At 44.9% G+C, this 12223-nt stretch overlaps 1 protein-coding gene across 1 annotated transcript in view; it reads right to left on the bottom strand.

Annotated features, from left to right (window-relative positions):
* Positions 1 to 362: 362 nt before the first annotated feature.
* The window catches only part of aldh8a1 (aldehyde dehydrogenase 8 family, member A1), a 37832-nt gene continuing 25971 nt past the window's right edge, over positions 363 to 12223 (bottom strand). Inside the window, exons 4-7 of the mRNA XM_078212563.1 lie at positions 10291 to 10440; positions 9302 to 9558; positions 5425 to 5586; positions 363 to 1351 (exon numbers count right to left, since the gene is read on the bottom strand). Of these exons, the coding sequence (XP_078068689.1) occupies positions 899 to 1351; positions 5425 to 5586; positions 9302 to 9558; positions 10291 to 10440 (1022 nt within the window). The 3' untranslated portion in view covers positions 363 to 898. The remainder of the gene's footprint in view (positions 1352 to 5424; positions 5587 to 9301; positions 9559 to 10290; positions 10441 to 12223) is intronic.

Consider the following 12223-nt stretch of genomic DNA (forward strand, 5'->3'; position numbering starts at 1 on the left):
TCACTTGCATTAAAATAACACCAATCAGAGGATCCAAACTTTAAAATCCTAGGCCATGAGAGAAAGCACTCCTTCAACAGTGGAACGAACACATAACTTCAAGACAAAATGCCAGTCTTGGCAATGGCCAATGTCAATGAATGAACGCCCCAGCCGGAGCAATCCTAGGTTCAGAAGCAGACTTAATTGTTTATGACATAACATAGAGCAAGCCTACACACAAAGCATTTCATTTAGGGTCCCAATTTCAGCAGCGACACAAGTCTTTCATCACAACAGCTATCACATCAGAAATGAATATGTCACCCATTATAGTCTATTTTCAGACAACTTACTGGACTTTATAGTAAACAAAACCAGAATGTAATTCATAACTCACTTTATTCTTCAAAATTACAATTATATTTTAATGTTTTCAGATGACTGATGTGTTCCACTGATAAACAATATGACATATTCTTAAGGCTTTGTTACCGTCACAATGTATAGCCAACACTGCAGATCAGTACCACGCTAGTACAATATGATTATAATGCTCTATTTGTTCCTGAAGAATCACAGTAATATCACTCTGATAAAGTATTACTATTAGTTATGAACTATTGTTTAATGGCATTTCGTCCCGATTTACCCCTTGAGGTGGGTCACAGGGCCAGATGATGTCAGCTTATCGTCCTGGAGGCCAACATCTCTTGAAATTTTAATGTTAATAATGAATGCAAATACAACTCTGTGCTCAGCACTGAGGTATGGCTATTCTTTCTCTGCCCATCATTCTGCACAATTACAACTGATGGATTATAATTTAATTTATAATTTAAATAATTTCTTTGCATTTAAAACAATTTTTAAAAATTTTTTAAAGGTAATATATCACTCACTCGATATGAGTGAAGAGTCAGTGTTTTATAGTAATAGTTTTGACCTCTGTGAAAAACTCAAACGAGTCTTTGCCCCCTTCCCTGCCAACTCCAGAGGCTTTCATGCCACCAAATGGCAAATTCAAGTCACGAATAAGCCAGCAATTGGTCCATACCATTCCGGTATGAAGCTTCTTGGCAACCCGGTGTACACGGCCTATATCTCGTGACCACACGGTAGCAGCCAAACCATACTTCACATTGTTTGCTCGCTGAATAACCTCTTCCTCAGTTTCAAAGGGAACTACACAGGTCACTGGACCAAAGATCTCCTCTTGCATACAGCGTGAGCTGTCCTTTACCTCCGTCATTACTGTGGGCAGTAAAAAGTAGCCCATTTTATTTTTATCGGGAAGTTCCAAGGAATCAATTCCTTCGCCACAGAGGATTTCAGCTCCTTCAGTCTTGGCTAGAGTGATATAGCCCTTTACCTGTTCAAGGAAACAACAAGTTCATTATTATTGTCAAAAGGACTCATTTCATTATTGATATGAAATTCATCCAGTTAAACCTATTATTAAACTTGCAAGTATGTAATGCCTTTGCCATAGTCAAATGTTCCGCAGGTGTATCACAATGGCAAGAATAGACGCGGAGTTAACCCTTCGTATGAATGTAAAGGAAAGCACAGAAACAAACCTTTTAGGATTTTGTGTATAAATGGGAAATGGCCTTTGTGGTTCCAAAGAAGCAGGAAAGGAGATTAACATTCTCCAGGATACTGGCTGTTTACAGACACAGCTAGCAGGCAGAACTGAAGATCTCCCTTGCAAAAGGAAACAAATTCTAAAGTGATAGTCAAAGGAGTCACTGACACAGGCATTGAGCTACCGTGAGTGAACATCCACTTAAAGAGTGAACACCTTAGCGGGTTGGTCAGGGTGGGTGGAATCGCATGAGAAGGGGCGACATTTTGCAAGAAAATGACCTCACCGGCCAGAAGATGTTACCCCGTGAAACAGAGAAACAGTCCAGAGAGGCTGAACACACTGACCAATTTCAGCAGCAGGAATCTATAAATTTGCAGACAGCTGAAAATGTTTCAGAAGCCCCACAGGGTGACACAACCCATGAAATGGCTATATCAGAGCCCACAGAATTAAACAAAGACCAGGGAAATCCACAAGGGTGGCACGGTGGCATAGTGGTTAGCATTGTTGCCTCACAGCACCAGGGACCCGGGTTCGATTCCCGGCTTGTCTGTGTGGAGTCTGCACGTTCTCCCCGTATCTGCGTGGGTTTCCTCCGGGTGCTCCGGTTTCCTCCCACAGTCCAAAGATGTGCACGTTAGGTGCATTGGCTTTGCTAAGTTCTCCCTCAGCTCCCAAACAGGCGCCGGAGTGTGGCGACTAGGGGATCTTCACAGTGACTTCATTGTAGTGTTAATGTAAGCCTACTTGTGACTAATAAATAAACTAATAAAGCAGGTCAAGGGACAGTGAAGGGGAAGCCCCCGTTAGTTGAAGAGTTTGTGGGTATTAAATGCCAAATGAGCTGAAAGAGGCAGAAAGGGGATCTGGGGAATTTCCAAATCAAAATTCACCCCAGAAAGGATTGAGACCTCAATGTGACCCTAGAGGTTCATGACAGCTAACCCTGAATCAAATGGACCTGCCTGTGCTGAAGCAGCACAGAAGTAATCCACAGCCAGTATGTCACTAACAGGATTTTTGTAACAAATTGTGATCTCCTTTTAAAAAATAGACACAAAGGAACTTTAAAAAACATGGCACCCAAATGTCACATGACTTCTCTTGTGGATTCAGCTGCGATCAGCTAGATGGGGGAAGCAGACTGTGCTTATCTCAAGCAGGATTGCAAAAGACATCTCAAGAAGGATTGCAAAAGTCATTTGAAATTCAATCGGCCACAAACCAACAATGGAGTATTCTAAAGGTGTGAAAACTCAGGGCTCCTTCAATACTGAGGGGGAGACCTTCTTCAAAAGACTACAACTCAATTAATCAGCCAGAGAGTGGTGGGTCTGTGGAATTCATTGCCACAGAGGGCTGTGGAGGCCGAGACGTTGAGCGTCTTCAAGACAGAAATTGATAAATTCTTGATTTCTCGAGGAATTAAGGGCTATGGGGAGAGAGCGGGTAAATGGAGTTGAAATCAACCATGATTGAATGGTGGAGTGGACTCGATGGGCCGAATGGCCTTACTTCCGCTCCTATGTCTTATGGTCTTATGGTCTTAACCTCATTGCTTCATAGAACAATGACTCATCTAAATTAATATATAAGCCATCCTTGTGTTTTGTAACTGTATAGAGGAGGCTATAAGAAACCACTTTATATGGCAGTGTGAGAGACATTAATAGCACACAGCTCTCAGCCAAACCAGCATGAGCCACATGCGAGAACTGGGGTCCGTCGCCATTGGGAATTACAGAGTAAGGTATTCAGGAAGTCATCCCCTGGTCTACTGAGAAGAAACCAGGCAACCTTCATGTGTTGACACCTGCAGTCTCCAGTAAGGAAAAGAGCCTCTATTCTCTCCTATAATCTGCTCTACCTATAAAGTCCACCTACAAAGGAAAACTCTGACTCTTTGACTTCAAAAGTCATCGCCGCTACTAAACCGAACGTCAAGTTTCAGCCATTTCATTTCAGAAGGACAGAAAGAATTCAAGCAATGGGTTTGCAATGATGTCTCACAGAGACTGATCTGAAATCTCATCTTTCATTACCTTTATATCTGGCACCTCAAGGAACCAGTCAGGAGATAACAGCAATTACATCAGCAAATGACCATTACCCTTAATAAATCAATCTGAGACTAATCAAATTTTGCCCAAACCAATGAGAACTCAAGGACCACTGATTATACACATGGGCTGGGATTTAAAAGTAGAAAAGAAAAGCTTTTGGCTCACTGCTCAAAGAAGATAGAACAAAAAACAGTACTGTATCGCTTCTTGGCCTTTTGGCTAAGATCAAGTGTAGTTTTGTTGTCCTGCACTTGGGTGAAGTCATGAGGTTACACTGAGGCTTCATTTGAAGCAATTTTTTAAAGCGGCACCTAGGCCTTTTGGCATCCACCACCCTCTATTGAAAACCTTATCCCTTACATCTCTTTTAAACTTTTCCCCTCTCACTTTCAACCTATGCCCCCCCCCACTCCCCCCTCCCCCCGCCCACCCCCCTCCCTCCGCGCCCCCCGCACCCCCTCGCCCCCCCTCGAGTAAAGATGAGCAGGAAGAAGATAGTCTACCATCAAGAGGACACAGCAAAAGTCAACCAGAGGATCACAAGCTAGTGTTCCAGAGTGAACTGCCTTTTTTTAAGTATCATGTTTTTGTACATATTGTGATTAACTTAATAAGTTATGTGAAGCTTGTGACAACATACCTGGGCCCAGGGTGGTTTGTAGCTAGTCTGAATAAAGGGTCCCTTTTAATATCAGCTCTGATTGGATCAAGGCTGTAATTATATCAGAAGTGGGTGGTCCTGGCGGAACTCATATTGAGCGTCAGTGAGCAGGTTATTTCTATACAAGTGCTGCTTGACAGCACTATTGAAGACCCCTTCCATTAATTTGCTGATGAGCAAGAGTAGACTGATCGGGCAGTAATTGGCCAGGTTGGATTTGTCCTGCATTTTGGGTACAGGACATATCTGGGCAATTTTCCACATGGCATGTTGTAGCTGTACTAGAACAGCTGGGCTCAGGGTGGGGTTGATTCTAGAGTGCAGGTCTTCAGTACTATTGCGAGAATGTTGTGAAGACCTATTGCCTTTGGAGTATCTAGTGCTTTTAGCTGTTTCTTGAGATCAGATGGAGTGAATTGGCTGAAGACTGTCATTTCTGATGCTAGGGACCTCAGGAGGAGGAATGTATGTAAGTTTTTTTAAGTTTATTTGTTAGCGTCACAAGTAGTCTTACATTAACACTGCACTGAAGGTACTGTGAAAATCCCCTGGTCGCCACACTCCGGCACCTGTTCGGGTACACTGAGGGAGAATTTGGCATGGCCAATTCACCTAACCTGCACATCTTTGGACTGTGGGAGGAAACCGGAGCACCCGGAGGAAACACACGCAGACATGGGGAGAATGTGCAAACTCCACACAGACAGTGACCCAAGCTGGGAATCGAACCTGGGCCCCTGGCGCTGTGAGGCAGCAGTGTTAACCACTGTGTATAGGGAGCACAACCCTCTTCTCCACTGATGCAGTGACATTATTTGGACTAGACGGTGGCTTCGCACTCAACAAACCAATGTGCAAACTCCTAATGAAGCCCAGGATCCAGGTTCAGGGCCATTGCCGCTGACCTCTGCTGCAGGCCCAGGAAGGAAATGTGCCGGAAGAGCAAGGAAAATTCATTTCTTTGAAAAAACAACAACTTAAATAAAAGCATATTAAACTTGTTTTTGCTGAACAGCACATTATATTTCTGATCAATTCATTAATGATCAGAAATAGAAAATTAACTTCTTTAAGGATTCTCTTCTTAAATTATTTCATTGAAGCTGCAGCATGCAATGGTGTATACAGACCTTTTCTAGATGCTCTTTGCTAATTAGCGCACCCATATTGGCAGTCGGGTCAGAAGGAACGCCAACCTTCCATTTTCTGGCACTCTCCACAAACCTCTCCAAAAACTCACTGTAAATGTTCTTCTGCACAAATATTCGACTTGTGCACAGGCAGACTTCACCCTGTCAAAAGAGAAAATAATTCTTCACCTACACCCTACTCTAGGCAATAAATGGAGGGAGGGAGGAAAGAGAGGGAATTACCAATTTGTATCATCTGAAAATATATTACATAAAACATGGCTTTAATGGCGGTAATTCTGGAAGAGGCAGACAAAGGGCTGGCGCAAACTAAACACTCGTATCGTTATAGAACACTTCATTAAGCACCACAGAATCTGAGGTGGATTGGCACAGTATAGTCAGAAATTATTTGAGTCATATTGTTTGCATTGGCAATGCTAGAAATCCAGAATAATTAAGACAGATTAAATATGTAAACAATTAACGGGGAAGTAATGTACAAGAGGCATGGGTTGCACAAGGCACTCCAGAATTACACATGCAGAGAAAATACTATCATAAATCATTTCTTTCCTCTTTGATAATATCTTGAATATCCTGCATCAAATGATTGGGTCGACTTGTGTCTAGGTTCTCTGGTGGCAGCACTGATAGAGAGCAGCTGTCTCTATCCTCGAGGGGATATAACAATGTATCAGCCCGGAAACTAATCTAGAGTCACCCGACCAGAGAAACAAATTGGCTGGTCCAAATAAACAGGAACAAAAAAACTGTTCTCTTTTGAAATGACTGCAGACGCGGCTTAACTTACTTTTGTCTCTACAACCCACCCCCACTGCTCTAATGGGGGCAATTTTACCAGTGCTGGGTGGAGATGAAACTGGGAGAGTTTCAGATCTGACTTTTAGGCCCATTTTTAGTCCCCGCACCACCACCCCCCCCCCATCCCATCCCCCCCCCCCCCCCGTCCCCCCCACTGCCCCCCCATCCCCCCCCCCACTGCCCACCCTCCGCCATACACACTCTGACTGCAAAATTTTGAGCGCACCAGATTCACACTACAGAAGCCAGTGGGCGGGGCTTAACACGCCTGAAAGACCGCAGAGGCAGGTAGTGCGCATGTACAGGCCGCTGATGCTGCACGTGCGCATTAGCAGTAGCAGGAGTCTGACAGAAAAGAGAGAGCTGTCAGGCTCCTGCTACTGCAGGCAGCCTGAAGCAGCTCCCTCCCCCTGCAATCTCCCGAGATACAGTCCCCACCGACTGCCCCCACCCCGCCCTTCCTCTGCCACCCGGACTTATCGCAGACCACCCCTCCTACCCCACCAATCACGGACCAGCTGCTCTCCCCTCACCGATCGTGGCAGAGTGGCAGCGGGCCTCCTCTCTCTCCCTCCGCATTCCCCCCCCCCCTTCCACCGATCGCGGCAGAGTGGCAGCGGGCCCCCTCTCCCTCCCTCCCAATCATAGCAGAGTGGCAGCAGGACCCCACCCCAATAGCCCCTCCCCCAATAGCCACACCCCCAATTGCCCCTCCTCCATTAGCCCTGCCCCACTGGCCCTAGCTCCATTAGCCCCGCCCCCTGGCACTGTCCTGTGGGCATTGCCCAGGTGCCAGAGTGGCACTGCCAGTCTGGCACTGCCCAAGGGACACCTCCCCCTTGCCCTTGGCCTCCCTGGGGGCCTCAATGGCCTCCAGTTCCACTGGCGAGGCCAAATCGACTGCGCCCCGTTCATGGGGAGCATGTCTATTCCTCACCGGTGCGAACATTTCCCGGCGAGGTCATAAAGGGAGGCCGAGTCCGTACGATTGCGTGCCGGGCTCGCTGAGCAGATGCAAATGCCCATTTAAATAGATTTAAATATATTAACCTGCCTCTCGCCCATTTCCGGCGAGAGGTTGACCGCGTCAGATATCTGGCACTCGTAAAATGGCGCCGGCCACGAAAACCGGCTCCGATCTCGCTCAGCGTTTTAAGGCCCACTTTACCACTGCATCACGCCTGAAAACATGCGCAATGTGATGGTAAAATGGCCCCCAATGAGTCAAAAAGTGTTTGATATAATTCCTGTGAAGTGATTTGGGATGTTCTTAATATCATATATAACATCATATATAACATATATAAAGTTGTTATCCATTCATTCTGATTAAGGAGCTGGTATGGAAAGTACTTGACAGATTGTGTACTACAATTGTTGCTTTTCCCAATTTCCTCTTGAAATTGTCCCTTTAATTTTTCCCTCCTCTCCTGAAGGTAATCACTCACACTGGAGCATGGATGATGCCATCAGTGGTTGTTGGCATTCCTCATGTGACCCTTCAGCACTTAATCACTTTACTAAAAGTTTACTTTTTTCTGTTCGTTCACAGAATGTGGACTTCACTGGCTAGTCCAGCATTGATTGTCCATCCCTAATTGCCCTTGAGACGGTGGTGGTGAGCTGCCTTCTTGAACTGCTACAGTCCATGTGGTGTCGGTACACCCACAGTGCTGCTTTGACCTCGTGAGAGTGAAGGAATGCCAATATGTTTTCAAGTTGGAATACTGTGACTAGAGAACTTGCAAACTTACAAACTGAATCTACTAATTTTGATGAGGAAATTCAGTATGAAAAGCTTAAGAAGTAAAACAAGCATTCCTGAATATCTTTCAACAACACAAACACTACAAAAACTCAGTTCTGGCTAAGGATAAGTCTTGTGGAAATCTTCCTTGCCTTAAACCATAATGTTTTATTTTCAATTACGTGAGAACATTTGGATAATCAAATTCCTCTGAGTATGAGACTATGGGTGGGATTTTATAGCTGCGCTCATCCCAAAACCGTAAAATCCCACCCGAGATCAGCGGACCTTTCCACTGTCCGCTCCTCGCCCGCTTCAATTCTGTGGCGGGCGGGGCAGTAAAATCCCGGCCTATGAGTTGTGTGGGTTTTTTAACATCCTACAGAACGTAGGAACTACTCTCACACAAGTTGCGTTCCTGGCTCTTATCTTTTTGTTACAGTAATTTAATTGTCTGTCATCTGTTGTATGGATCTCCTCCAATATAATCAAGCTGTTTTCAGACTTGACTCTTTTCCTGCTCTAGATGCAGATAGCGCACTGTCTTCAGAAGCAGTAACATCCAGGAGGCACCAAACCATATCTGTCCCTGCTTCTGGCGTTTGTTTTTCTTGCATTAAAGTGTTATTCTCCAAACTGAGTTTTATCTTCGTATTGTGTGTACTGGATAGGATAGGACAGTGGTAATAACACTGCACCAGAAACGTAGAGGTATAGGCCGGAAATTTTCCATCCCGCCTGCCGCGGGAATCGTAGCAGGCGGAACAGAAAATTCAGCGGACCACGTAAAGATCTCTTGACTTTGGGTGGGAATTTCCAGTCTTGGGCGCCCCGCGGCCGGAAACTCTCACCCATAACTTCAGTTTCCACTATCACTACTTGCAAAAGTGAATTCTCTAAATATGTGTGTTATCACCAGCAAATTACTACTGCTGTATAAACAAACACAGTTGGCTCATTGATGACCTACAGGGAAAGCAACACCTGATACCTTTACCTGATCTGGCCTACAAGTGATTTCAGTGCCAAAATCTATAGTTTACATTTCAATGCTTCCTGAATTAATCAGTTTAGCAGGCCATTCAAATTGTCAGGATAACTGGAAAGGGGCAGATTCAGTAAAAATCTGGCCTTGGCCTCATCCTCAGAACAATTGTTATTAATGGAAATGAAGATAAATAGAGGGGCTAATCACAAAATGGTCGGTACTGATTCAGGGCGAGGGCTTTTTTCACAAGTACTTGACCTTTACAATCTGTTGTTGTACCCGCCTACTAATACTTTTCCTACCAATACATTTCCTACCTGGTTAGTAAAGCTGGATCGCACTGTGGTTGGAATGCATTCATCAAGATTTGCATCATCAAAGATGATGGCTGGGTTCTTCCCTCCTAGCTCCAGGGAGATCTTCTTACAGAACGGAGCACTCCTCTCTCGAATGCGCTGTGCAGTCACTGTGCTCCCAGTGAAGGATATCAGTGGCACATCAGGGTGAGAGACAATTGCCTCCCCTGCCCTTGGACCAGTCCCAAACACTATGTTCACAACACCAGGTGGAACACCTAGGAGAAGGGCAATAAATAACTTCTCAATAACATTTAAGTACAGAATGAAATGTTTTACTTTGGAACGATGCCTAATATTTGTATCAAAGAAACAAAATCCCGAGTCATGTGACCAACATTTTCAGGAAAGCAATGTTTTCAAGATAGGTTTCATAGAAGAAGCAACAGTTCCCAATAAGGGGCGGCACGGTAGCACAGTGGTTAGCATTGCTGCTTCACAGCTCCAGGGACCTGGGTTCGATTCCCGGCTTGGGTCACTGTCTGTGTGGAGTTTGCACATTCTCCTCGTGTCTGCGTGGGTTTCCTCCGGGTGCTCCGGTTTCCTCCCACAGTCCAAAGATGTGCGGATTAGGTTGATTGGCTATGCTAAAATTGTCCCTTAGAGTCCTGAGATGCGTAGGTTAGAGGGATTAGTGGGTAAAATATGTAGGGATATGGAGGTAGGGCCTGGGTGGGATTGTGGTCGGTGCAGACTCGATGGGCCGAATGGCCTCTTTCTGCACAGTAGGATTTCTATTAAAAAAAAGTCATCATTCAACAAGCGTTCGACAAATACAGAGGGCTGAAAGTCAGTGATTCTGGCCACAGCAATAAGTAAAATGTACCATGTGCAAGGAACGAGCAATCACCTGAACGTTAGCATGGGACACACAAATTGTTCTTCATAAAGAAGTTGCAAAATGTGTTCCAATAAAGGCATTCCTTATCTACCAGTTAGCATCCCTCTACCTGCTTCATCCAAGAGCTTGCACATCATCCAAGCAGTGACTGACGTCATTTCACTGGGTTTGGCAACCACGGTGTTGCCCGTGGCAATGGCTGGAGCTATCTTCCAGGTCAAGAGATACAGTGGTAAATTCCAGGGGCTGATGAGGCCAGCTGAAGAGACAGAGTAAGGGATTAGCATTAGTTACTCCGTACTGTGAAATTGTGGCTGTCAAGAAAAAGGTAAAAGTCCCTCCCAATGCTACAGCATGGGCATTAAACTCAGAGTTGTTTATGTCACGACAATCTTTTTTCTCCTTCTCTATGTTCACCATGTCTCATGCCGCTTGCTGGCTCAGAACCTGGCTGCTGGGTTTTTTCTACACTGTACGTAGTTGCTAGGGGAGCTACAGGAGCACCCTGGGATATCTGACCTTGTGATATTCTTTCCTGCTCTGTGGGGGAGAACCTCATTTCCATTCAGCACCTTCCCTAATGGCTTTCTTGAGCCTTTGAAGGGAATATATGCTGCCTACTGCTTCACACGGCCGCCTAGAACATCAACGTACTAGATCAATGGACCATCTGTGCACCAGCTTTACATGTTTATGATTCCCCTAATTATACTCTTGGCATATTTAATATTGTTAATCATATCAGGAGCGCAACAATTTGATATCTGGTAGATCTTTGGGGACATCCATTGAACATAAGAACATAAGAACTAGGAGCAGGAGTAGGCCATCTGGCCCCTCGAGCCTGCTCCGCCATTCAATAAAATCATGGCTGATCTTTTTGTGGACTCAGCTCCACTTACCCGCCTGCTCACCATAACCCTTAATTCCTTTACTGTTTAAAAATCTATCTTTGCCATAAAAACATTCAACAAGGTAGCTTCAACTGCTTCACTGGGCAGGAAATTCCACAGATTCACAACCCTTTGGGTGAAGAAGTTCCTCCTCAACTCAGTTCTAAATCTGCTCCCCCGTATTTTGAGGCTATGCCCCCTAGTTCTGGTTTCACCCACCAGTGGAAACAACCTCCCTCCTTCTATCTTATCTATTCTCTTCATAATTTTACAGGTTTCTATAAAATTCCCCCCACTCTTCTAAATTCCAATGAGTATAATCCAGTCTACTCAGACTCTCCTCATAAGCCAACACTCTCAACTCCGGAATCAACCCAGTGAATCTTCTCTGCACCCCCTCTAGTTTCTCCTTTCTCAAGTAAGACAACTAAAACTGTACACAGTACTCCAGGTGTGGCCTACCCAGCACCTTATACAGCTGCAACATAGCCTCCCTTTGTTTAAACTCCATCCCTCCAGCAATGAAGGACAAAATTCCATTTGCCTTCTTAATTACCTGGTGCACCTGCAAACCAACTTTTTGCAATTCATGCACAAGAACACCCAGGTCCCTCTGCACAGCAGCATGCTGCAATTTTTACCATTTAAATAATAATCCATTTTGCTGTTAGTCCTACCAAAATGGATGACTTCACATTTACCAACATTGTACTCCATCTGCCAGACCCTCGCCCACTCACTTAGACTATCTATATCCCTTTGCAGACTTTCAGTGTCCTCTGCACACTTTACACTACCATTCATCTTAGTGTCATCTGCAAACTTTGGCACACTATACTTGATCCCCAACTCCAAATCATCTATGTAAATTGTAAACAATTGCAGTCCCAACACTGATCCCTGAGGCACAACATTAGTCACTGATCACCAGCCACTCTTTGCTTTCTGTTAGTTAACCAATCCCTTATCCATGCTAATACATTACCTGTGACACCGTGCACCTTTACCTTATGCAGCAGTCTTTGGTGCGGCACCTTGTCGAATGCCTTCTGGAAATTCAGATGCACCACATCCACCGGTTCCCCATTGTCCACCACGCTCAATATCCTCAAAGAATTCCAGTAAATTAGTTAAACATGACCTGCCTTT

This window comes from Mustelus asterias, chromosome 5 (assembly GCF_964213995.1).
Source record: "Mustelus asterias chromosome 5, sMusAst1.hap1.1, whole genome shotgun sequence".
In the NCBI taxonomy this organism is placed as follows: Eukaryota; Metazoa; Chordata; class Chondrichthyes; order Carcharhiniformes; family Triakidae; genus Mustelus; species Mustelus asterias.